At 40.9% G+C, this 27,201-nt stretch overlaps 1 protein-coding gene across 2 annotated transcripts in view; it reads left to right on the top strand.

Moving 5' to 3' along the window:
• Window positions 1–26,815, top strand: part of dennd1a (DENN/MADD domain containing 1A) — a 28,799-nt gene extending 1,984 nt beyond the window's left edge. Inside the window, exons 2-23 of one of the 2 annotated variants that reach the window (XM_085794123.1) lie at window positions 3,633–3,697; window positions 6,277–6,320; window positions 6,557–6,606; window positions 7,641–7,760; window positions 9,221–9,290; window positions 9,382–9,462; window positions 10,463–10,516; window positions 12,041–12,151; window positions 13,486–13,586; window positions 14,674–14,719; window positions 15,562–15,663; window positions 15,754–15,879; window positions 15,974–16,075; window positions 16,566–16,653; window positions 17,444–17,484; window positions 18,387–18,458; window positions 18,556–18,612; window positions 18,849–19,001; window positions 19,781–19,845; window positions 21,429–21,566; window positions 23,969–24,215; window positions 25,477–26,815. In XM_085794123.1, the coding sequence (XP_085650249.1) occupies window positions 3,633–3,697; window positions 6,277–6,320; window positions 6,557–6,606; window positions 7,641–7,760; window positions 9,221–9,290; window positions 9,382–9,462; window positions 10,463–10,516; window positions 12,041–12,151; window positions 13,486–13,586; window positions 14,674–14,719; window positions 15,562–15,663; window positions 15,754–15,879; window positions 15,974–16,075; window positions 16,566–16,653; window positions 17,444–17,484; window positions 18,387–18,458; window positions 18,556–18,612; window positions 18,849–19,001; window positions 19,781–19,845; window positions 21,429–21,566; window positions 23,969–24,215; window positions 25,477–26,538 (2,995 nt within the window). In that variant the 3' untranslated portion in view covers window positions 26,539–26,815. The remainder of the gene's footprint in view (window positions 1–3,632; window positions 3,698–6,276; window positions 6,321–6,556; window positions 6,607–7,640; window positions 7,761–9,220; window positions 9,291–9,381; window positions 9,463–10,462; window positions 10,517–12,040; window positions 12,152–13,485; window positions 13,587–14,673; window positions 14,720–15,561; window positions 15,664–15,753; window positions 15,880–15,973; window positions 16,076–16,565; window positions 16,654–17,443; window positions 17,485–18,386; window positions 18,459–18,555; window positions 18,613–18,848; window positions 19,002–19,780; window positions 19,846–21,428; window positions 21,567–23,968; window positions 24,216–25,476) is intronic. The other variant, XM_085794125.1, reaches the window with a different exon arrangement.
• The last annotated feature ends 386 nt before the right edge of the window (window positions 26,816–27,201 follow it).

Here is a 27,201-nt window from a genome sequence, read left to right as displayed (position 1 = left end):
TCGCCTGTTGCCATAATCCTTATAGTCTTAGTAGTAGGTTCATTACCCTTAATTGCCGGTGCAAGCTGTTTTTAGATAGGCAGAGCAGAGACGAGAGCTGCTCAGCTAACGCAAAGGATGTGCATGGTATTTCCACATTTCCCTCATCAAACTAAATAGTAGGCTAATACACAAGCCAACAACTCAAGTTGTGACCTGCACATTCGCCTCACTTTTGAAATAATAACGTATAATTATGTAAGATTATGACACATGAAGCAAATATTGGAACTACTTGCACTTTTGAAGTCACTCTGCTGAGCAGCCGTGTCTGGTATGTAGTTCCTGCTACGCATTTGCATTGAAAACAACTGTCTCGTAATGTTACATTATTATTTCATAAAGTGGAGTTGTTAGATTGTCTATTACTATTTAGTTTGATGAGGGAAACGTGGAAATACCATGCACATCCTTTGCGTTAGCTGAGCAGCTCACGTCTCTGCCCCGCCAATCTAAAAATAGCTTGCACCAACAATTAAAGGTAATGAACCTACTGCTAAGGCTACTGTATAGGGATTATGGCAATAGGCACATTTGCTGAAATGTTGAAATATCCCTTAAACCACTCAACCAGCTGGTTTCTATGTACCATACTCCACCAGGCCTGGACCAGACCTGCTCAGGGATCAGGTGGAGGTCTGGATCACTCTTCCTTTTCGAGCCGGTGCATATTCTTTGAGGTGTCTGCTATGAGCTGCTCTCTGCTGTTCACTCCACAGGCTCTGTGGTGGATTATGGTCTGGGCTCTGACTGGAGTGGACCATCACTCCAGATGGTGGATTTTCTCTGTCTGAAGTCGTTCAGTCAGTAGAAGATTTACTGTGATGTTTAGGGTCAGTGTCCTGCTTGTCTGTGGAGCAGCAGGCCAGGCACATGCAGTACAGTACTGTGTGAGCATCAAATACCTGGACCATCCATAATAATTGTTATTTGAGAAATGAATTAAGAGAAAATGCAACTTAAAATGTACCGTACTCATCAGATATTACAAAAAACACACAAAGTGTACATCATACAATGATCTAATGTTTGATATTTGGGCTGAGATCATTTGGAAACCACCTACACCCAGCTGTTTAGTTGAGTTTTTTCAGTAGATGGTGTTAACTATGTGTCTTTATTCTATGGCAAAGATCACTGACACCTCACACCCACAGAAAAAGACGCCTGTTTCTCTTTGACCCTGTTTGATCTAATGATTATTTGCTTTATTTAGAGTCAGTGGTGAAAGTGTCAAACTCAGTGCAACTGCACCTAAGTGTTTGTAACTGAGACTCAAATATCAGAACTCTACAGTACAGTTTTTACTTTATTGATTTTATAAAAGTTCAGGGAGCTTTTTTATTTGTTGATTTATTACAGTGAACTTTAAGAAATGTTGTTGGAAGGTCTCTGCTTGTTTTAAGACTTAACATCAGTCCAGGGACAGCAGATGTAAAATAGCCTTTTGACTAATTTTGACATGTTTGTTTACATTTTTTTTTACATTTACATGTTTTATTAATGTGCATTGTCCCTGATTGTTATACCTTTAAATAAATAAAAAAGATAATTTAACATATTACTTAAAGGCATTTCAACAACATTTGTGTTGGAGTTTGTGTTATTCTACAAAAACTTTAAGTTCTTTTTTGTCACAGATTTTCACAGTGTACAAAAAACAAACAAACAGTATACTGTTTATATTGTACAACAATATAATAAGAAACAAGTATTGTGATAATGTCGTATTGCAGGGCCTCTGGTGATTCCCACCCTAGTTCAGTCTAATCCCAGATGTGTTATTCTAAATTTTGACATCAACATTTTATTTTTACAGCAAATTAATGAATCAGTTCTAAATATCAGTTATCGGATTCCGTGATTACTAATAATCAGTATCGCTGCCGGCCTTGAAAAAAAAACATATGGGTGGACTGGATCCCTGTAAAACACCGTTCAGTGTTTAAAAAGGAATGTCGGTGAGAAAACCAGCAGTTGCTTAACGAGGAACTCTTTTAATTATGACCACAGTTAAAAAAATACAAATATTGCTTTATTGACTGTTGGGTGATAAGTGGCTGAGGTGGAGTTTGAGGTCTGTGCTGCTCTGGTAGTGAGTGGTTTCTAACGGCTCCAAGGGAAAACAGCTGGAACAGCTGGACCAGAGGATGAGCTGGATGAGTGGAGTCTCTACTGTTCCTGTTTTGATCTGTTACACTGTAAATGTAAATGAGATGATCATGACCGTCATGTTGTATAATCTCTGACTTTGCACTGACAGACTTGTTTCATGTCTATGATGTGTTTATGTGTTTTGCTCAGTGGGTGATAGGTCAGCTATACCGCCGTTAGGTTTATCTTTGCTGTTGTTGGTCTTTCTTGTGCCAGAGGTCAGATCTATATTCTATGACAGGGGGCAATGCTGTAATGTAGGATAGCATATTAGAAAAGAAAAAAAAATAGAATTAAGTTGTAATCTTGAGAATAAAATCGTAATATAACAAGAGAATAATTGAATGGTGAATTTATGCGAATAAAGCAGTGATTTTAGGTCAGGTGATGTGAGCGCAGTGTGAAGCAGGAACCTGGAGCGTCTTGTGAAATCTAACATGTTGGAGGTTTCACAATCCAGGAGATACTTCATCTTTTGGCACAGTGTGTGTTCTGCTGCTGCAGCAGGGCGCTGAAAACACTGACAAGTCAGTCTGTCGGCACAATCAGCTCAGTCTGCACTGACTGTCTGTTAAGGTGATAAGTTACTGGAAATACTCCAGAAAATATGTTATTTCTCTTGAAATAATATAATACTACATTATACTGTTATATTATTATTATATTATACTCTGTTTTTGTAAGATTATGGTTTTACTCTCAGACATCAGTCAGACAGTTACACTGTGCAGAAGACAGTTCCAGGTCAGCGCCATATTTAGAGCCTGAGCACCAGGGAGTCACTGAAAAAGAACCTGTTGATTTTATTAGGATGATGATGATTGTTATTATATAATCAACTTATAATCACATGATAATCTATTACTCATTTTTCCAGACTTCTGTTTGTACTGCTCCGATTTTCATTTCTACTGTATCATCACCTTCTCCTTGGAGACTTATAAGCTCAGTGAAAGAATGTGACAGACTGTGTTTTGCTCAGGGCAACTGTGCAGTAATGCATGCATGTGAATCTTAATGAATTAACTTTTATTTGCCATTATACCAGCAGTACAATGAAAATATGTGTAATATATAAAGAATCAGAAATCAAAATAATTAAAAATGGTTCATGGCAGCCTTAAAATAGCAGCAGACATTTAGATTAAAGTGTACAGTGCAAAAACCTAAGTGGCAATGCAGTCTCACTTGTCTGTGTGGTGGGTCGGGGGCAATGGATGCTACCACTCGTGGGTAGAAACTGTTTCTGAGTCTTCTGGTTTTTGTTTTGATTACTGATTATTCTTCTAAGTCGTTGCATTAGAATAAAATTCAATGAGAAAAAGACTAAAACCTTGATGTACTTGGTTTTTGGCCATTTTAAAATAGAGATAAAAACATCTGACAGATGAATAAATGTAATAATACGCATGTCTTTAACATATGTCCCTCTCTTCCAGGGAGAACCCAGAGTCCACGTTTGAGGCGTATCTGGAGGTTTCCCATCCAGGCACACACAGCTCCAGTAAGTTTGTCAACAGCTGCACTGATTTCCACCATAGACCTCAGCCTCCCCACCAGCTCCTCATTTGAATCCATTATCCTCAGACGTTTCTTTAATGACAAACTGTTGTTTTACATTTTGGCCTCTGACTAGAAGACCTCAGGTGACCTGAGCAGTTTTTTGTTGAGGTATTCATTGGGTTATTTTTTAGCAAAGGACTCAATTTTAACTTTGTTTTTTATTTAGTTGTCTTAATTGTATTAATTGTCTTCCTTTAACTGTTTTTGTTTTTGATATTATTTTTATTTTTTATCCTACTGCAGGCCTGGCACAGTTATTACATAATTGCCTGATCACAATCATTTGAGCTGATCGCAATCATTTTGCATAATCGTTAAAATCATTTCCATTCATCTACATAAAAACAGCTGGATGGAACTAACAGAAATGTCATATTTCCATCACTGTTTCCATCGTTCGAGGTTCGTCATCGACATCATCATCGACGACTACATTTCAATTATCCTCTATTGACATTAGCATCATGGATTTAGTTGCAAAGCCAATAAATGGCTCTTGTTCTGCATAAAGTATATGTGAATTATTAAACTTAAAATATAAACTATAATAGTGGCATAAAATGATCAGAAAACAACAATTACTGTAGATAATTAATTAATCTCAATTATTGGCATGGCAATTAATCATCTAACTTAAATGTAATGACTGTGACAGCTCTGTTGTTGTGTGGATGCTTTACTTACTTTAACTGCAGAAAAAAAGTTTACCTATGGGTTTCTGATTGCTTCTTGTCATATTCAAAGTGGGGTCACAAGTAGACCCTGGTTTATCACAAGTGGTTTGAAGAGCAGTCGGTGCAGATTTCATGATAGCAGGAGGTTGATCCTGTCTGTGTCTGAAGCTTTATTTAAATCTGCTCGATGTGACTAATTTCCTGGGTACCGAGGAGAGACCGGCGGCGTTATTTCTAAGAATTTCTTCCTGTTGGAGTCTTGTGTCTGATCATTTCCTGTTGAGTCTCACAGATGCTATACTCATATCTGTCACTCATCTCTTCAGTTTGAATTGAGTAGTGACAGTTCTAATCAGTGTTTTTTTTTTTAGTGTGGTCTATTTTTACACATCCCCATTCCCCACAATAAGATGTTTCTCTCGTTTGATGTGTGGAGGTTACCTAACAGTTATAAACATCACCTGGGACATTTTTGACATTTGCAAACACATATTCTAACCCCAGGCATCAGTGTGAAAGTCAGCATGTTGCAGACAGGCTCCAGACCGACTCCCCCTGCTGGAGTCAACATGCAGACAACAGACAGAGACAGAGAAGAGAGGCTTCACCTGTACTGACCGTCAAGACTAAAATCATCAGAGAAAGGACTGAGTGGACTTGTTGTTTTCAGAGTCAGACTGAATGTCCTCTGTTAAAGGGATATTTCAACATTTTGGCAAATTCGCCTATTGCCAAAATCCCTATAGTCATAGGAGGAGGTAAGGTTCATTACCTTTAATTGTCGGTGCAAGCTGTTTTTAGATCGGCGGGGCAGAGACGTGAGCTCTGTGCAGCGTGCGGGAGTTCTGCCTTTTACTCATTAAATTCATCAATGCACAATCCAACAACTCCAAAATGCTCTCATAGACAAATTGTGACCTGCACATTCACCACGCTATGAGATAATAACAGAACGTTATGAGACAGAGTTGTTTTCGAGGAAAATAGGGAACTGGAACTACATTCAAGGCACGGCTGCTTGACAGAGTGGCTTCAAAAGCGAAAGTAGTTCCGAGTATTTGCTTCTTGTGTCGTAATGTAACATAATTATACGTTATTATCTCATAGCGTGGTGAATGTGCAGATCACAACTTGAGAGTGTTTTGGAGTTGTTGGATTGTGTATTTAGTTTGATGAGGGAAACGTAGAAATCCCATTAGCCTCCGTAGCGTTAGCTGAGCAGCTCACGTCTCTGCCCCGCCAATCTCAAAACAGCTTGCACCGACAATTAAAGGTAATGAACCTACTCCTAAAACTATAGGGATTATGGCAATAGGCGAATTTGCCAAAATGTTGAAATATCCCTTCAAGTCCTGATCATTTTATGAATGAATGAATTTAATTTTATTATTGTGTCATGCATATACCGTATACCCAGCCCTCATGGACGTTCAGGACACCAAATAACCACAGAAACCAGGACCAGTCTCATCAGAACATCAGAAAAAGAAACAAGCAGCTTCCACACAGATCCTCAGGAACTATTAAACCATCTTCACAGTTTACCGAATAATCATAATACCCAGCTTTGTTACTATATTAAGTATTAAATCCAAATAAAAACTAATTAAACAAACTATCTTGTTTTCAGTTCCAGGCAGTGGAAATAAAATTATCAGTCTTTAACACAAAATTAAACAACCATTCCAGTTTTTGCTCATCAGAGCATCAACATACTTCAGGGTTTTTGTCTATAATTTTGGTGGAACAGTAGCTCTCTCAGGTCATCATCATTTGTACAGAACAGAAGAAGATGAGACTCGCTTTCCACTCCGTCCAACTCACACATGTCTGTCTTTCCCCACAGAGCCAGAGGTGCGGAGACAGTTCCCTGAAGACTACGCAGACCAGGTGTGAAACACAGGAGTTACTTTTACCTCTTCTCTGCAGTCAGTTGAGTAGCGACACTGCTACACCATGTAAACAGGGAATTAGTTCCCTCTGTATTGTACACAGGTTTAACGCTGACCACCAGTGTGTGTTATGTACACTGGTTTATTTTCGTTACAAGCGGATGTTCACATCGTTCATGCCATGATAATCCATCTGACTACTGCTCTTTGTTAACTTTCATCTGTTTCCCACAGGAAACTCTTCAGACCGTGCCCAAGTTCTGCTTCCCCTTCAGCATGGACAGGTACACACACACACACACACACACACACACATGCAAAGGTTTTAGTGTCTGCACATCAGTTACCCCTTTGTGGTCTGAGCCTATTTTGGCCGTTATTGAATACTTTCCATTTCCTTTATATACCAAATAGAAAAATGTTTCCCATGCCCATATTTGGTATCTTTTTGTCTTCAGCACAACTTCTATTTTTTAATTTTAACCTACTTTAATAACATATTCGGCCCAAAAATGTATAGAATTTATAACCAATGATTAGTTTTATTTTTGATATATTGGTTGTATTTTTGTTGTTGTTGTTTTTCTTTTCATTTGTTTGCTTATTTTGTATGCTGTATTTGTATGCAGTGTGTATTTAAATTTAGATTTTCTAAATTTATTTTTACAGATTTATTTTTACAAATATATGTGTATATACATATATATATATATATATATATATATATATATACAATGTGCTAAATGTAGCAACCAACCACCAACAGCACCTATATATATATATAAAGACCACTTGTAAAATGAATTGTCCTACTGGGTCTTGAAATACTACTGATGCAGAAGTGGATGTGAGGAAATAAAATATGAGTAATATGAGTAAAACACTTTTTTCCGTTTTGTAAATTACCAAAAAAAAGATAAATATATAAAAAGAAATGCAACGCCTGCCCATCACCTCCCACTTTTACGCTTGAATAAAAACTATTATATCATTGGTTTCACATGGTCTAACAACGTCTATCAACGTCAAACAAAGAGAGAGTTTCAAATCTGCACTTTCCACTGAAGGTGACAGCAGTGCTACAGTAGCAGGTAGGTTGTTTTTTTGTCACGGCGCTTTGAAAACGCCACGTGAGCTGATCACGGCGTGGTCACAGCAGATGGTGTTAGCTGCCATACATCTTGGCACCAGGTTGTATTGAGTAGAGTCATAGTGAACCTGCTGGTCTGCAGCGCTGTGATTAAAGACTTGTCCTCCGTGTCCTTCACCCCCTCCTCTCCTTCTTCTCTCTGTCTTCTGAACCTCTCTCGCCCCGCAGCCTGACAGTCAACCAGGTGGGACAGAACTTCACCTTCGTGTTGACTGACATCGAGAGCAAGCAGAGGTTCGGCTTCTGTCGCCTGTCCTCGGGTGCACACACCTGCTACTGCATTCTCAGGTAAGTGTGTGCATGTGTGTGTGTGTGTTACATCCTAGACCTATGGTAGCAGGAACTGGGTGGTTTTTCAAAATGCCACATGTCTGTTTTATCTGTTTATCCATCTGTTCAAGCAAGGAAACCAAACGTGTGAGATTAAATTATAAAGGGGAAAAGATAATAGATGTTGAAATAATAGAGAGTTAAAAGGCAAAGAGATGAACTGATAGATAAACAAACGATCCACACCTCCAGCTAGCATTAAGAATTGAACCTGCAGCACATTGTGCCATTTGCCAACATTTGTTTTCAGTCACAGATCACTGCATCCCCCTGTCAATCATTCCCATCCAGTGAAACAACATTCATGTGGAGCTATAATGTACAAATGACTCGGGTCGGCTCCCTGGCTTCCTTTTTTTAAATTTTTTTTTTATGAAACATCCTCTTGCTGGTTGTAACGTGTGTTGTTTATTGTGAAATGCAATGAATCGGCACTGCTCATTTTGGTGATGATTATCTAGCAACAGAAGAATGTAGAAGTTAGTTCAGATGCTCACTGAAACAGCCTATCATACCCCTGGACGCTACGAGTGATGGGCAAACAGCCAATCATTTCACACGCTCCGTTGTTTTCTCTTCCCCATCACCACTGACAGCCATATGCTTCAGTCATTCATAATTTAATTTTTTTTAAAGTACAGTTTTTTCCAAACGCAGCATAGTACCGTTTCTTTTTTTTTTTTTTTCTTTTTTTTTTAAGTATATTTTTTGGCTTTTTGCCTTTATTTGATAGTGATGACAGTAGAGATAGACAGGAAATGGGGAGGCAGAGAGAGGGGGAATGACACGCAGGAAAGGTACCGTTTCTAAGCCGGTATACCTAATCTTAGTGGTTGAGTAGAAAAGTATTTTTACCATCATGTCATCATCACTATTATTATCAAGTGTGCCTGTATAGGGGTTAGGGCCTTTGGAGAACTCTATGAGGATCGGATCTCTCCTCTGACACCCAGGTGAACCAGATTAATGTCTCTGGTTCTGAGGTTCCTCATTGGATTAAGACTGAACTGAGTGATGTCAGATCGAAGTGTCTTTAAAGGGATATTTCAACATTTTGGCAAATTCGCCGATCGCCATAATCCCAATAGTTTTAGGAGTAGGTTAATTACCTTTAATTGTCGGTACAAGCTGTTTTTAGATCAGCGGAGCAGAGACGTGAGCTCTGCACAGTGCTGTATTTCTGGGCTATCCCTCACCAAACTCATTATAGAAATACCATGAGCCTCCTCTAGGTTAGGTGAGCAGCTCACGTCTCTGCCCTGCCGATGGAACCTACCTAACCTAATGAACCTACTCCTAAAACTATAGAGATTATGGCAATAGGAGAATTTGCAAAAATGTTGAACTATCCCTTTAACGTCATTAGATAAAATTAACATGAAAACAGTGTGATGTTCAGCTCTGTGTTGTTCTCTCAGCTACCTGCCCTGGTTTGAGGTGTTCTACAAGCTGCTGAACATCCTGGCAGACTACACCATCAAAGGCCAGGTGAGTGAGGACAGGTGACAGGAAGTACTGCAGCTTGACAGCCCATCTGACTGTGGACTCATGTTGAGTGTTGCTCTACCATGTCTTTCAGGAGAGCCAGTGGCAGGAGCTCCTGGTGTCACTACATGAACTCCCCATCCCTGAACCGGGGGTCCCTGTTCATCTTGGTGTGGTGAGTCTGACCCCGCTCCGTCAGTCTACTGTTGGGTGGATCAACTCTTCAAACATGTTGATATTTTTGTTTTAGAGTTAGGGTACAACCCTCAACTAACACAGAGGAGCTTTTCAAAGTGTGAGGTGCACCCACACATAAAGGTGCTTTAAAAACTTGCACCACTTTACCTCACTTACACCTCATCACAGGTGTCCATCATGAATTAAAGAGGAACTATGCAGGATTTACTGTAACTGTACTACATTTTTACCTTAATTAAACAGCTTCAGAGTAATTGTGATGACTTGTAAGTTGTTACAGGGAGAATGGAGGCTCTCTGTCTTCCACCTACTGTAGCGTCTCTTGGCTGAAAACCAACCTTGTAAGATCAGAGCCTCCGACCCGGTTTCCCAGATCTCGTCTCTGCAGCACCGCGACACAAACGCGCCCCGTAACCCATAATCTCTTGTTTATGACAGATAAAACTACACAAATATACACATCGTAACACGTATGATAAATAACGTTATCCACTGCTCCATGGATTGCTCCCTCTCCAGCTTTACTCAATACAAATGCACATGGACAGGAGGAAGGTTAGCAAAACTTGCATAGTTCCCCTTTAATGTCCAAAAATCTGCTTAGAAAATCACAGAAAAAGATTCGAACTCCTTTCAACCAAAGAACATCATTCAGAATCCTCATGGTTGGATGTTTTCTCTGGTTTGATCTAGTGACAGTTGTCTGCCCATCCATCCATCCATGCAGCTAATCCAGCGGCTGTTAATGGTGTCACTTTGCTACAATGTAAAAAAAAAAAAAACATGCTGTGAACTGTAGTTTTAAAACATATTCATTCCCAAAATAGAAGTAAGATTAAGGATTTTACCTTTTTTAACACAGTAGGAACTTTATTATGTTAGAAACTGATAGGTTTGTTTGTGAACACAGTGGAAAGTATTTATACTTGTTCCAAATGATGGAAGTAGTCTCATCCTGCTGACTCTCTTCATTGCAGCATTCCTTCTTCACTGTGCCTGACACCAGGGAACTCCCCAGCATACCTGAGAATGTGAGTGTTGTTGTTTCTCTCTGCGTGTTCAGTTTAGTTTCTCCACTTCCTGACAGACTGACACAACCGTGATGAGCTGCTGAAAGATTTGGCTGGGGAGAATTTTTGGCATTAAATGATTTGTACGTGTGAGGAGGTAGAGGTCAGATACTATAGACACTATAATGGCCGGCATTTAAAGTGAAGAGCTCCTTTCTGTCAGATAATCCCTCTGCCATTCAAAAAGAAGTGGGCGGGGCCAACTGCCTCGACTTGTTCTGAGGGAGTGCGAGAGAGCACAGAGGAAAAACCATGCAGCGATGATAGCAGACTACAATAATAAGGCTAATATGGTAAATAATGATGAAAGCTAATTAACAGTAGTAATTATTATTATTCATTATAATAAATCTAGCAGCAGTTATCAGCTCTGCACAACAAATGATAATCAGTTATTTATGGTTGTGTTATAATTAGATGGTAGTCGTAGTGTGAACACTCATTATTATATTCAAAGCCATTGCAACTGCAGAGCACCAAACGAAGCTCTGTGATTGGTCAAACTCACTGTAAATATGGAGGTGCATGATGCATCCCATGTGCAATCACAGTTTTGTATTTCAAGTTACTTTTACTCTAGAGGCCATCCTGCAGCTCAGTAATGTTTTCTTGCTACAAATCTGCTGACATATAATTATCATTATAATACGTATTTAACGTTTTGTCATGTATGGTTCAGGTTCATGGATTAAGGAGTCATTAGGACTTGACACCCTGGATAATTGTCAGTGATGTGTTTGACATTCAGAGGTGCTAACAGTTTTGACAAGGGCATCTCTCTTGTTCTTCCTGTTTGAATGCAGCTCATCTGTCAGACAGTGAATAACATGTCCTATAATGTAGCTGCTGGATTCTGAGAAGAAAAAAGGATTTGTGGAATAAGAAAGACAATATACATGTATATGGAATACCATGCAGAAAAACCTGAAGCTTACCTCATTTTTATCATGGTTTTTTTTATTTTTCATCTTGTTTTGCTATAAACTTAAAATGTTTTTCATTTGTTTCTAATTAGATCTTTTACTACCTTTATTTCTCTTTATTTTATCACTAGTCTACTTATGTTATTTGTGTATCCTGGATGTATGTGTCTTTTTGCTCAGCTATATTGTAAATAAGGTTTTTATCTCAATAGTCTAAATTGAGATCGAGATAGGTTGATGAAATGAATGTAAATATGACACATACTGGAGGAGGATGTTGTGCAAAATGTAGTTAATTGATTATTGATAAACCTTTGACTTTTGACACCTTATTTTTTAGAGAAATATTTGGAAGACTAGACCATGAGAATTGATAAGTACATGACCCGTTATGAGAACTGTGATTGTACTTTTCATGCCGTACAGCCCTGTTATGAACATGATGCATACCTGTTTTGTTTTGTTTTGTCTGAACCCGTTGATACTGTATTGAAGATTCTGCTGGTCCTCACCTTCACAACTAACTCACCTGTTTCTCTCCTCTTGTGTTTGACCCCTGCAGAGAAACCTAACAGAGTACTTTGTAGCAGTAGATGTCAATAACATGCTTCATCTGTACGCTAGTATGCTTTATGAACGCCGAATCCTCATCTGCTGTAGCAAACTAAGCACTGTAAGTAGAGTCCACTTCCTGTTCCTTCTCTCCTCTACGGCTCTGTCCATGTCAGGCTGTTTTATAATTAGTCGGTCTGTTACAATCTGTAGTTTAATGAACTGCATATATACAGTACAGTACCTTGTGACCTTCCTGAGAAGAGTTTAGAAAATGCTTTCTCATGTTTAGACTTGAAGGTCGGGGGTGAGTAAATCCCACAGTTAGAAATTAGATTCATCTGTGAGTAGGACAACAACAGCACATCCACTGCAGCCTGGGAGAAACAACCCAAAATAAATAATTGATAGGCTTTTAAAGGGATAGTTCAACATTTTGGAAAATTGGCCCATTGCCATAATCCTATAGTTTTAGGAGTAAACTCATTACCTTTAATTGTCGGTGCAAGCTATTTTTAGAATGGTGGAGCAGAGTCGCGAGCTGCTCAGAGCTACGCTACAGAGCCTAATGGGATTTCTTGGTTTCACAACTTGTCCACAAGAGCGTCTGGGAGTTGTTGGATTGTGTATTTGATGAGTTTGATGAGGGAAACCAAGAAATCCCATTAGCCTCTGTAGCGTAGCTCTGAGCAGCTCGCGGCTCTGCTCCGCCGTTCTAAAAATAGCTTGCACCAACAATTAAAGGCAATGAACCTACTCCTAAAACTAGAAGGAATTATGGCAATGGGCCAATTTCCTGAAATGTTGAACTATCCCTTTAAGTTGTCATTAGAATAGAGAAAATAGCTTTTATGTTACTGTGTATAAATTGATGTTTACTCTATCACCACGACAAATGGACAATAAAAAATATTGTTCGCCTTAAATGGATCAAATTCCACTTAGCCATCCTAATTAAATGAAAGCTAATTGGCCAAAAATGAAACATAATTTATTAAATGTGGATATTAACATATAAAGAACTGTGACAGTATGAAAAGGCCTATAAATAGATTTATTCTGCATTAGTCCATTTCAAATATCATGGAGAGAGACACAAACAAACTCATCTTTGTTTATTTTCCACTTGTGTCCACAAGAAAACAGAGCACAGTGTGAAACTGACAAATGACATTAGACTGATCTGGACCGGACTAGAAACACACACACTGCTCCACATGAAACATCCCGTCACCTCCACAACTGTTATTATAGCACATTAACACATAATGAATGACTCTCTCTCTGTGCTGGGCTTCACAGTATGTGATAAAATATAATTCTGTAAACTTACAATAACACTCACTCAAGTGTATAGTATTGTATATACCGTACATATACTGTATATTAGTATTTAGTTGGAGTGTGTTTTAAAATCGTAACATCACAGATCATATATTTGATGTCTGTCCACAGTTAACAGCTTGTGTCCACGGGTCTGCGGCCATGTTGTTTCCAATGCACTGGCAGCATGTTTACATTCCTGTCCTGCCTCAGCATTTGTTAGACTACTGCTGGTGAGTCTACACACACACAAACACACACACACACACACACACACACTGTCTGTACCAACACCACTGAAACTCCTGTCTGTCACAAGGAGTTGTTTTTTAACAACAAATGACAAGTAGAGAAATTCTATGTTGAGCTTGACAAACATCTGAAGTTAAAAGATGAACAGTAACATTACATCTGGTGCAATTGAAATGTTACCACGTCAGAGAGCAGGGCCTTAATTCCTCTTTTTTATCAAGTGTTGTGAATGTATTTCATCATATTTAGTTTTTTTTCTGTGGAAGCAGTGTCAACACTTCTTCTTTTGAACCTCTGAACCTGTTTTTCCTCATTGTCAAAATGCCAATAATTATTTCTACCACGTACAGGCTTTGAAAACAAAGTGTTGCAGGGTCTGAACAGTATGATTTAAAAGAACTGAGTTCATTTTCCTAAAACAAGAGGCATACATCTACAATCTGTCCAAATAACTTAGAATATATTAAATAGTCTAAGATTTCATTAACATAAGTCTTAAATCTTGTCTGTTTCCTGATGCAGGTATTGTGTTGTTTGTAATATTCTTATGAATATAACAAACAACATATATGTAGTTTATCTCAAAGAGTTAGTTTTGTAATTGCTACATAGCAAATGTTAACAAACAGCTGGCCATTCTAGAGGAAACACTGTAAGTTCAGCATCAAACTTGATTCATTTACTCCCCAACATCTGTCTCCAGAGGTGTAAAACAAACCCCAGCTATGAACTTAAGCTATCCTCAGCCTGTCTCCTTACCTTCTGAAAACCTCCAGTCTGTCTTGAAGACATAACAGTAGCAGCTCAGAGGATGTATCATTTCCTCTTTTCAGTGTAATAAAGAATGAAGCTACAAACAGCCTTTTTTACCCACACAACACTCTGGATTTTTAACTTGAATTTTTACACATGGGATCAGATCCAGGAGCAAGGAGGGAGCATTTAAAGAAACCTATGCTATCCATGATTTAATATCTGTGACACAATTAGGTTGAGGCCTAGACAGTAGCAGTTCCATGACCCGTCTATCTGCAGACTCTAACAGCGGCTCTGACTCTCTGTTCTCAGTGCTCCAATGCCCTACCTCATCGGAGTCCATTCCAGCCTGATGGAGGTAGGTGACTCTCAGTGAAGCACGTGTCTTTACAGTCACTGGAACCATGTTTCCATCTGCTGGTCAATCAAATTATCTCAAGATGGATAAAGTTTATAGGGACATAGTGTAACTTCTCCTGTTATCTATTCACGAAAATCAATTATTTCGTTCAAAAGTCAGTTTTTCATTAATCAGTAATCCCCCCCATCAACAAACTGAAGTGTTCCTTTCAGCTCTGAATTAGCCGTTCATATCATTCATATCTACATGGAGCGGGTAAGCTCGGTGCTGCTGCCATGTGGTGTCGCCATGTTTTTACGTTCAGTGGCAGCGTGACGGTAGGAAACCACGGAAACTCAGCGGAGACACCGGAGCTGTCGGCTCAAGTCGAGGTGGCGTCTGTGAAAAGTCACCGCGGTAACGCAGTGAGGAGGAATGGAGCGTTACGCTGATGCTGCATTCACCTGCAGTCGGGCAGACGGCTGTCGGTAACAAACCAGATGTCATTTTAGTCACAGAAGTCCAGAGAAAGCCGGTAAAAACGTGGGTCAGGTAAACAATATGACATCGCCATGACAACATATTGTCAAGTGTATTGTTTTGCCTCGTACTGACGGACCACTTGTTTCCATAGAGGCTTGTTTATGCCGTTACGTGCAGCGGCTGTCGTCCATCTGCCGTCTGCCCAATTTCACGTGAATGCAGCATGAAAAATACGACTGAGTTGCTTGCGATATACAACCGCTACGCTAGATGGGAGTAATTCCTACACAATGTACCTTTAATGTGAATAAAAATGTGTGGATGGAAACATGGTTTGTGACTTTGTATCTTCAACATGTCACGTGTTCCTCTCACAGAAAGTCCGGGGGATGGCTCTGGATGACGTGGTGGTCCTCAACGTGGACACAAACACCCTGGAATCCCCGTTCGACGACCTGCAGAGCCTGCCCAATGACGTGGTGAGTCTCTGCTGCACGGTGTAGACGTCGTGGACCTGAACAGTCTCAGGCGGTTCCTCTGACGTTCCTCTGACGTCTGCTCCCCCACAGGTGTCGTCTTTGAAAAGTCGCCTGAAGAAGGTTTCCACGACAACGGGAGACGGCGTGGCCCGAGCCTTCCTCAAGACTCAGGCAGCTCTGTTCGGCAGCTACAGGAACGCTCTGCAGATCGAGTCGGTCAGTGCAGGGGCTGCTGGGTAGTGGATCTGAAGGGTATCATCATGTGTTAAAGCCGCTCTCTGACGGTCGGCGTGTTCGTCTTCATTTTCAGGGAGAGCCGATAACATTTAATGAAGAGACCTTTGTGAATCATCGCTCCAGTGCCATGAGACAGTTCCTGCAGAACGCCATTCAGCTGCAGCTCTTCAAACAGGTACAGTACACACACTCTGCTCACTGCCTGTCTGTATGTGAGATGGTTCATTTTCATGTGATATTTCAGTGTTTATTTTTTAAGTGTAGATTGATGGTAAAAAAAAACAACGAATTTTATTGATTTTAACATAAAGCTTCAACATAAATTTGAAGAGGGGGCTGTAATTTGAGCTGCTAAAGGCTCCAGTTTGACTCCTCTCCTCCATGTGTCACTGACTTGATGATTCATAATGCTATAATCATGAACGATGGCTACAGTAATATGATAACAGTCACTAACTCACTGTCAGCAGTGTAATGAATTTGCTTGGCAAATGTGGATGACTGACTGTGTGGACTGATGGTTGTGGTTAGATTCAGCTGCTCCTTTGACGTACTGAGGTTTGGTCAATACAACATTTTCAAACACGCACACACACACACACACACACACCCACACATTTTGTCTTTGTCTCACAGCATCACACTTGTTATGTTTCTCCCCTCAGTTCATTGACAACCGCCTGGACCGGCTGAACGCAGGGGAAGGTTTCAGTGACATCTTCGAGGAGGAGATCAACATGAGTGAATACGCAGGTGAGAGACACTAAGGAACATCTGGAATTTGTGCTTATTTATTTATTCTGAACTTTTCATTTTTCTACAAAACAGAACATTCACTGACATAGGACCCTATGAATTAACATACAAATAAATAAAATGCAATAGAAATACTATCAAGGGAAATCACATGGAGAATAGATATTTGCACCAAGTTACAGCAGTACAATATCAATCATAGAGAGTGCTTATTTATATTTTTTTAGGAACAAACATGATGAATGAGTTGTTGCGTGAAAACTGACTGTCCATGCAGCTGCCATCCTTTCACCTCCACTCAGTATCACTGGCAAATACCAGTAGAATGTATCTGTACTGGTGAGTTTAGACGGCCTGTTGTATATTTCTCAAAGATGGTAACACAATAGCCTCCCTTTTTGTTCCATTTGTCTGTCTGCAGTTTCAGGACTTTGAAGGCAGCATTCTAAGGACCACATCTCTAGGAGTTAGAGTCAGGGGAGATCTACACACATTTAGAACCACTTGGTTTACTGGTGGCAGTGTCTTAAAAAAGTCAGAGACATGTGGTCCTCAAAGTCCCGAAACTGCAGCCTCCTCTTGTGGAGAAACATCTTACTGACCACATGGGTAATTAACACTGCAGCAAACATAAACCGTAGATAAAGAATTTAAGACAACTAATAATATACCACAGGAACAAAGAACAGTGCAGTTAAATAATTAAATATGTAACACATGAGAAGAGTCCAGACTGCACCTGACCTGATGTTTCTGACCGTTCATTGTTGTGACTTTCCCTCCACAGGCAGTGACAAGATGTATCACCAGTGGCTGTTCACTGTGAAGGTGAGCTGCTCTGATGTTGTTTTCCACCCAGCATCTCAATCTATACTCCAACAATCCATATTCTGCCACACTGCAGGGAGGCGTAATGACCAGTGCAGATCATGTGTCTGTGTATTGATCCACCACTTTGACACAGAATGCTAAGCTGCTGATGCGTAGGAAAACTGTTTATTAGATTAGTAGGCTGTTCAATGAAAACTCAAGCTTCACAATTTAGCCTCATAAAAGTCTTTAAGAACCCGATTAAGTATCATACAATCAGAATGAAGTGCAGAGTAAATTGAAAATTGCTGACTTCCTGTTGGTTTTAGAGTATGAGTGGCTCAAACAGGCACTTTTCATTCATAATTTCATTAATAATAAACAGAGTGATTCCAGTACGATCGATAGATAGATAGATAGATAGATAGATAGATAGATAGATAGATAGATAGATAGATAGATAGATAGATAGATAGATAGATAGATAGATAGATAGATAGATAGATAGATAGATAGATAGATAGATAGATAGATAGATAGATAGATAGATAGATAGATAGATAGATAGATAGATAGATAGATAGATAGATAGATAGATAGATAGATTTTATTTGTCATTCAGAAAATGTGTTTATGTGTGAACGAAATTTTGTTTCAATGACATTGATAAAAACACAGAATAATAAATTAGAATAGAGCTATATAAAAAATATATGTATATAAATATACATAAATACATAAAAGAAAGACAGATGAATGATTGCATTACTACTGTATAGTGTAGAACAGTTGATTAGCATTAGCTGCTGTTAGCTGCTTCATGCTCTTACACAGTTTGACCACCTGCTGTGTGTGAGCAGGCTTTTGTTGATACTTTACATACGTTTGTCACTGAGTTTTGTGTAAATATATTTTCTCAGAAAGGGGGCGGGGCTATCTTCAACACAGTGAAGACCAAGGCAAACCCGGCCATGAAGACCGTTTACAAGTTTGTAAGCACATCCCTGGATTCTGTTGGAAACTGGAACTAATAGAGTTGTGAGGTAGAAGTGACCGTGACAGTGACGAGGCTCTGTGTTTGATTGACAGGCGAAGGATCACGCTAAGATGCGCATAAAGGAAGTGAAGAGCCGATTGAAGCAGAAGGTAAGCCGCTCTGTTCCGTCGTTGTAAAACACTGTTACCCAGGTGACGGCAGCACAGGAAGTGACGTTTCTTGGTCTCTCCCTCACAACAAACACCCAACAACCCCCCCCCACCTCCTGATTTACCTTAACTGAACCCCACCTCCTCAGCCACGGCGTGCAGCCTCCCTCACCCTCCCCCTGCAGTGTCATCTCCCCTTTCACCCATGTCAACCGCCCTGTGTCCCCCCTCTCCAGGAGCAGGCGGAGAACGGCCTGTCCACCGGAGGGTCGGCCGTCATCGATGATGACAGCCTTGTAGGCGTTACCTCCTCCACCGGCGCCATCAGGAGGGAGGGGCCGCTGCAGCCCTGGGAGGACCACAGGCCAATCACAGTGCACTTTGGACAGGTTGGCAGAGATGAGCCTGAAATGTCTTCTGATTTTATTTTCCTGCACAATTTGACATCCTTCAACAAGTCTGCTCTTCTTTCTCTCCTCTTCCTAAGTGGATTTATGCAGGGGTGACATCAGATATAGTTCATGTTTACTTTATTTGTCCCCATTGGGGCAAATAGTGTAGCAATGGGAGCCAAAATAATATACACACATCAAACATTTAAAGGGATATTTCAACATTTTTGGTAAATTTGCCTATTTACCAAAATGTTGAAATATCCCTTTAACATAGATACATTAATATCTATACATTATTAATATATCTATACATTAAGAAATATGCTCAGTTCAAGAGTTTAAAACTTAAAACACTAAAGACAAACTAAAGAGCAGTGCCATCTGAAAATCTGTTATGACCCACAGAAAAAGAGAACAGTTTTCAAACTGCTACAAGGGATTTGATTGAACATGCATTAGTGTCAGATGAATTGTAGAAAACACATGTTTGTTTGCTGTTTTCAAAGAAGTCCCCTTCTCCTGGATGATAGAGACTCATCTGTGGGCTCTTAGATGTGTTTTGTCACTGATGTGTGTGTGAGGGGAGAGAGAGCTCCCACTGCTCCACCTGCTGATGGTGTTGATGATGATAATGATGCTGAATCCACGACACAAGCCTGAACCTGTCTCCTCACTCTATCTCCTCCTCCACCGTTAGAAAACCTCTGTATTAGACTCAGTTGTTTTTCTGTTTAATTCCTTTGTTTTTTCATCCTCTTCATTTCCCTCCACAGGCTCGACCTCCCATGGTGATGAAGAGACCGAGCAGCAATGTGAGTCTGGAAAGCAGCATTGACCAGTAAGCCTCCCTCCATTACACACAGCATGCCCCACTCTCTGTGCTGTGGCTAACACATGACATGTTCACACCTGATAGTCAGTGACTCTGAGGTGGAGGGGTAACAACTGTTCCGAGGTTCTTTACAGCAATGGCTCTCAAAGTGGGGTCCGGGGACCCCCAGGGGTCCTTGAGAGGATTCAAGGGGGTCCCCAACTTTTTCTTGAAATGTTACCACTTTTTTCTAGAAATATTTTTGAGAAATTTTACCACCTTTTCTAGAAATGTTGTAACTTTATTTATTCATTAGAAATCATACCACTTTTTTCCAGAAATTTCTCTAAATTATTTCCAAAAATTCACACCATTGGCCCTAATTTGAACATACAGTATATTGACTAAAAAAGTAATGCTCTTCAGTCTCAGAACAAATATTTGTGTATTTTTGGGGTTCGCTTCAAAATGTTGTCCAATAGGGGTCCGTGGTCTCATTTGTGTCAATTTAGGGGTCCTTGATGTAAAAACGTTTGAGAACAACTGCTTTATAGGGATCAATCAAAAAACATTCCTGGAGTGCTGCATGGGTATCAGTTGTTTGTAAGTTTGTCTCAATGTCTCTTAGTCTCTACCTCTGGTGCTCTTCAGTGTAAGGATCCAAATACTAGGTGGTTCAGGGCTGATATAAGGGATGTCTGATAATATCAGCAGAGCAATATATTCGGCCAAATATTAGCATAATAATGTGATATCTGTCCATATCGTTATCGTTTAATCTGCTGATAATGCAAACCTGATAACATAATGCTTGGGTTTCGAAATAAGTAGCGACGCACAATCGCTACTCTAGAAAAGCCAGTGTTTTCCCTCTCAACATCATGTTTCATTAACACTGCAGCCAGTAATTCATTGCACTCCCTGCAGCGACATAACATGCTGCTTGTCAAAACCGTGAGCTTTTTGGAGTGGAGCCTTCAGCACCAAGTCTAACTGTGTAGCATTTGTGGCAATAAAAGGTTTTAATCAATGACAAGTAATCCTGAATGAATGACAGTAACAACAGCTGTGGCAGCAGGTGTGCAGCAGGTCCACATCAGGACTGTCTGGGTGATTCTTAAGGAGCTGTTTAATTTGGTGTGAATACGAGTGGAGTTAATGGAAACCTGATGTGATTCCACTCAGGGCTTCTGCTGAGTGAGTCAAGTGGATTCACAGAGGGTTCAGATTAAAGCTAATAATGAAATGATGAGTTGAGTCGGAGCCTCAGAGTGATGTTCTCCTCTGTTTTTATTGTGTTCCAGCTGTGAACAGCTGCTTCAGTGGAACACACACAACCAGAGCTTTTGATTTCTTTCAGCAGTGACACACACACATGTTGTTCATTTCTTTGTATGTCTGTGTCAGTGTGGTCTAGTTTCCTTTTTAACTGACTTCGCATGACAACTGTGAAACACTAATCCTTACACACAGCATGTAATTGAAAATGAAATCTTGTACAGCTTGTACTAATCCTCCTCTTCTCACTGCCTCTCTCTTCTCCTGCTGCTGTTTTCTGGACTTGATTAACACACCTGTAACGAGCCGTGTGTCTCCTCTCCTCGCTGTAGCTCTATCCGTCCCACTCGTCACTACACAGTCTTTCTGTCGGAGGATTCGTCCGGAGACGAGCTCCAGTACGACGATGACTCCATCTCTGGATTTCCTGACAGCTTTCTCTTCTCCGTCCCTTTCGAGTGGTCTCCTCTGTACGCATCTTTCTCTTTCTCTCTTTGTCTTTGGCTCTGCAGTGTTGGCTGTTTAATAAGCTTTTCTCAAATTACTTCTGGTTTCCACTGAGAGCTCTGTCTGTGTGTTATGCTTATTAGAGGGAAGTCTTAGGATTAGGTTTTGTTTGTTTGCTTTGGTGTGTTTGTGATTAAGTTTTTCACAAGGCAAAAGCCCAACCTGACCCCAGTCTGATGTCTACACAGCTCACACATGCATGTCTACTAATATACTTAGGTGAAAAGAAAAAGTGTCAACAGTATTTAAATTTTTTTTTTTTTTTTTTTTTTTTTTTTTGGAATACTTTATTTTGAAGTTTTCAATTGTGCAAAAACAGTACAACTTATTCTCACAGGCAAGGTAGTATAAATAATAAAGAAAAACAAATAACTTATAATTATTATTATTAATAATACAATTATTAAGAAAATAAAATGAATACATACAAAATAAAAATAAAAAAAGACAATTATTTCATTGTGACACATATCTTAAACATTGAACCTGGACATTAATATCAATTTACAATTGAGCCAGTGTAAGGGTTACAGAGAGTCCATAGAAATAGATATGTCATATCTATTTCTCATGACATATATGATCTTCTCTAAGGGTTGACAGATCATCATTTCTGATATCCATTTCGATATAGAGAGGGAGGAATCTGACCTCCAGGTTACTGCGGTGCATTTTCTGGAAACAGTAACAGCTATGTCAATGAGTTTCCTGAAACTCTGACTTTCAGTAATTTCCAGTTTGTTGCAGAGTCTTGAATCTAGTGGAATCGGTGTATCCATGATTTTTAGTCAGCGTGTCGCATATATCATACCAAAATGTAGTTACTTAAGTGCAATGTAGCATGATACCCTCAGAAATACCACATCTGAAACAGATATTTGACATTGAGGGATTATACCGGTGTAATTTTTGAGCAGTGAGTGTCAACAGTATTAACATATCCCTGACACAGCATGCTGGCATTTTGCAAAAAATCAGTCTATGGCCCAGCACGTGTCTGGCACATGAACTGATTCAGATGTAGAAGAAGCAGCATCAGACAATGTGGCGCCAGAATAAATTAGCTATTTTGAAAACAATGCACCAAACTGGTCTAACCAGAACTAGATGACACCAGTGCAGTGAATCTTTTGTCTCTTCACTACATGATTGATACATTCCTCAGTAATCATATATTTTCTTGAATGGTCGGCCCTTGGTTTTCCCATGACTTGTTTGTACCTGACAGCAGAATCTAATTCATATTTGTCAAGCAGTAGAGATTCTGTAATATAATCTCCTCCAGTCGTCCTGTGAACATATGTGTCAGGTCCAGTGCTACATCAACAGACACCAGGCCGCTGTGACAGTGAATGGATTTTCAGTTAGGTTGATCAGATGATGAGATCACTGAAGACCACTACATTTTGTCCATATTGTTTATCATATCCTGACACATGCATTCTACTGTATTCCACAGATAGAATGCAACTTTTACTGTCTACAGTTCCCCCAGTAGTCAGGTTTTTAAAGCCTGTGGCTCCAATGCAACACTGGTGTGAAGAGACGTCAGCATGTAAAAAAAAAAATCAAAAAAAATCAAAATAGCACTTTTCATACAGTTAAGTTGTAGCACAAAGTGCTTTACATACACAAAGACATACAGTGAGACATTAAATACCCACCCCTCCCTCAACCGACAATTCATTCATTGGTAGACAAAAGTGTGTACTGTGCAAGGAGCTGGTAAAACCAGAGTCGACCGAGGAAACGCTGTCATTACTTTGTAATGAGGAAACACAGGAAGTAGTGCTAAAAGATAAAGACAAATACAGAACTAAGGAGTAAAAACTAATCCCTAAAATAAAATTAGAGAAATAAAACAATAAAAATATGTAATTGATCTGACAGTAAATGAGTGAATGAATGTATAAATAAATAAATAAATAAATAACTGCGCTACAATATAAAATGGCATAAAATCTAATATAGCTTTAAGCTACACTAAGATAAGTCTTGAGTTTGCTCAGTCCTCAGGTCGACTGTTCCAAACTCAGGAGCCATAGTAACGAAAAGACATCTCACCATATGTTTCACCATGTGTTCTGACCTTTGGTGCTGCTAAAGTACCGCTTCCAGAGGACCTGAGAGCTCTCATTGGCTCAAATGATGAAAGCAGATCTGATAAATACAAGAAGCTTTATAGACCAGTAAGAGAACCTTAAAATCCTGTTGACCCTACATCCACTAATTCTACTTATGAAAGCATGTTTTCTAAGATGAGGTCTTTTTTTATTTCTGTTTTTTTAGTTTGAACACAGTATTTTGATCCTGACCTGCAGAGTGTAATAGGACTAAGTGACCATGACTCCCACTGTCCCTTCAGGCCACAGCCGTACCGCTCCCTGAAGGAGGTGGAGCTAATAGAGGGGGATGACCCCGGCTTCGGAGCAGAGAGTCACACGGCCCCCCCCAGCCCAGTCACAGAGAAGTTCTCCAACGTCAACCTGCTCGGCGACATCTTCGGCTGCCACGACGAGCCGGACAGCCAGCTGATGACCTTGGCCAAAAGCCTGGAGGACCTGAGGACTCCCAAAGACGCCGCGGAGCTGCAAGCCAAGTTCACCTACCAGGTCAGAGGTCCACGTGTTCATCTTTACAGTGTTATTGGTACTGGTAAAGGCTGCCCATACCAGCTGCCCATTCTTATAACAGGGTTACTGCTATGTAGCCTACATGAACACAGCGGCGGCATATTGGCCCATTTGCCATAATCCCTATAGTTTTAGGAGTAGGTTCGTTATCTTTAATTGTCGGTGCAAGCTATTTTTAGAACGGTGGAGCAGAGCCGTGAGCTGCTCAGAACAAATCATCATCAAACTCATCAAATACACAATCCAACAACTCCAAAACGCTCTGGTGGAGAAGTTGTGACCTGCACATTCACCACACTATGAGATAATGACAGAACGTTATGAGACAGAGTTGTTTTAGAGGGAAATACAGAGACTTCTTGCTGAAAAACTGTCCCTGAAGGCAATGTGCATCAGCGGTTTTCCATGAATTTACCTTCACTAGGTGCGTTTACATGGTTTACATGTTTGGAGCTATTTATTTATTGTTAGTATTTAGTGCTGTTTAGTTTAGTATTTCATTTAGTGAGTATTTAGTTTTGGTTATTCTGAATCAATTTATTTGATTTCATTATGATTAGATTTTTCTTAGTATTCTAGTTTATTATTTGGTTAGTTTACTGTAGGTGTTTCTTGTTTATTATTTGTGTTTTGTTTCATTTGGGCACGTTAGGGGGGCACCTGAAATTATATAGGTAGGCTGTTGGTAAGGGACCAGCATGCACCTGGGTGACACATGAATTTTCTTCGTTCTTTGTTTGCTCGCTTTTTGGTTAAATAAACCACATTTTTTGTTGAAATTGGACATTTGTTTGGACATTATGTTTGTTCCCATCCGAGTACACCACAACCCATGGTGCAACAGTGGCCATTTGATTTGTATAATTTAAAGTTTGAATTGAAACTTTTATTTGTTTGACAAATGGCTACTATAACCCCATTCAAACTGATTTGGAATTTCAATCGGTTTGGGGTAATTGAGACAGTTTCAGGTTTTTTGTATACAGAATAGATACGTATATCAAAAGTGCTAGTGGTCTCTTATTGCTCACTTTCACGACTGGAGGTGTTTACCGTAGGTGTTTACAGTCTCCATATGTTCGCTTTTACTTTCCCCTTGATATTTTTGCACTTGTCTATACAGTAGTAGTACTGTAGGTCATCATGTTCATTGTTTGTCTGTTTATATACAAAATCAAAGATCTATGAAAAAGTAAATGACAAAAACATCTCTACTCACCATTGATCTCTTGTGTTGCAGCGGATGGACCTGAGTGTGGGTGAACACTCGCGGACGCTCCCGGGCCTCAAGCTGTCCAACCCTTACAACAAGCTGTGGAGCGGGGGTCAGGAGGACCCGGCCCTGCCCGTCTGCGCACCCCCTCCCCCTGAGAGACCTCCGTCTGTCCAGCTACCCGCACGGCCTGAAGCCCACTCCCCGAGCTGTGAAATCTCCAGCCTGGTCCCCGACCCCCTGGAGCCCTCCACCCCCGGCAACATCACCATTCCGCGTCCCCAAGGGAGAAAGACCCCGGAGCTGGGGACTGTCCTGGCGCCCCCCGTGGCCCAGTCCCGCACTAAAGCGGCAGGACCCGGTGAGGGAAGGACTACGTTAGGGGGTCAGGAGTTCAGGCAGGCTCTGAGTATGACTGCAGATGAAGACCTGCTGAAGCCCACGGGGGACAGTCTAGACCTGCTCAGCCTCCTAGACCCCCTCAACAGCTCAGCACAGACCGGCTCCACGTCGCTGCACGACGGGGTGGACGTCGCTCTGTCGGCGTCGTCCTGCAAACCAGCGGTGCCCCCCCGCTCGTACTCACAGGTCCTGCCTCCCTTCTCAGTGCACCCCCACATATCGCTCAACCCTTTCGCCCACTCCCTGCAGCACCCCTCCCCCCAGATGCACTACTCACCCACCGTCAGCGGGAACCCCTTCAGTACAGTGTGCCGGCCCCCACCGGGCTCCTACCTACACACCCCCCCCCAGCCACAGTCCTTCTCCACACTACCAGGCCTCTACAGACAGCACTCGCCGGGCGGCTCCACCCTGCCGCCCGGCTACGGACCGCCCCAGTCCTCCTTCCCCTCCTCCGTCTCCTCCCTGCCCCCCTCCTCCGCCAGCAACCACGCCCTCTCCAGCCTAGCCGACTCCACACCGCCCCCCACCACAGCCATGGCGGCGCTGGCCAAGCCGCTTCGCCCCGAGAGCGACGGCCAGAAGGCTCAGGATCCCTTCGGGGACCTGCTGACTATGGCCAAGCCGGCGACGCCGCCCAAAAAGAAGGTGGAGGACCTGAGGAGGAGGTGGGAAACGTTTGACTAGAACCCTGTGAATAATGTGTCCAGGTGCTCGTCTCTGTCACTACACTAAACCTCCTGCAGGACCCTCTGTTGCAGTTACTGAAGCGTTCGCACGGACGTACTCTGAGTTTGTTTTTTGTGAGAGTACACTAAAAACATCTGTGGGTTCTGTTCACTTCAGGTTCTGTCACAACTTGTGTATCAGAAAGGGTCCGAGTACGGATTGGAAAACGGAGATAGTGTAGTTTAACTGATATTCACTGTGGCGCAATGGCAACCAGAGAAGCCATACATGTATGTTGGAGCTCATGTTATTAGGACCTGCCTTCCCTGAATCATATTTCTCCTCAGCAGCAGTGGTCCTAAATAGACAGTCAATGTTAAAGGGATAGTTCAACATTTTGGCAACTTCGCCTATTGCCATAATCCCTTTGGTCATAGCAATAGGTTCATTTCCTTTAATTATCGGTACATGTTGTTTTGAGATCAGCGGGGCAGAGACGCGAGCTGCTCAGTGAGCACATCGGAGGTGAATGGTACAGATCTCCTGTCCCTCATCAAACTCATCAAATACACAATCCAACAACTCCAAAACACTCTTGCTCTTGCACATTCACCACACTATGAAATAGTAGTAGTAGTAGTAAACCTTTATTTTACCAGGCAAGAATACATTCTTATTAAG

The sequence above is a fragment of the Trachurus japonicus genome, chromosome 12 (genome assembly GCF_045865225.1).
Source record: "Trachurus japonicus isolate A0001 chromosome 12, Traja_1.0".
Taxonomy (NCBI): Eukaryota; Metazoa; Chordata; class Actinopteri; order Carangiformes; family Carangidae; genus Trachurus; species Trachurus japonicus.
This window is presented reverse-complemented; position numbering and strand designations above follow the sequence as displayed.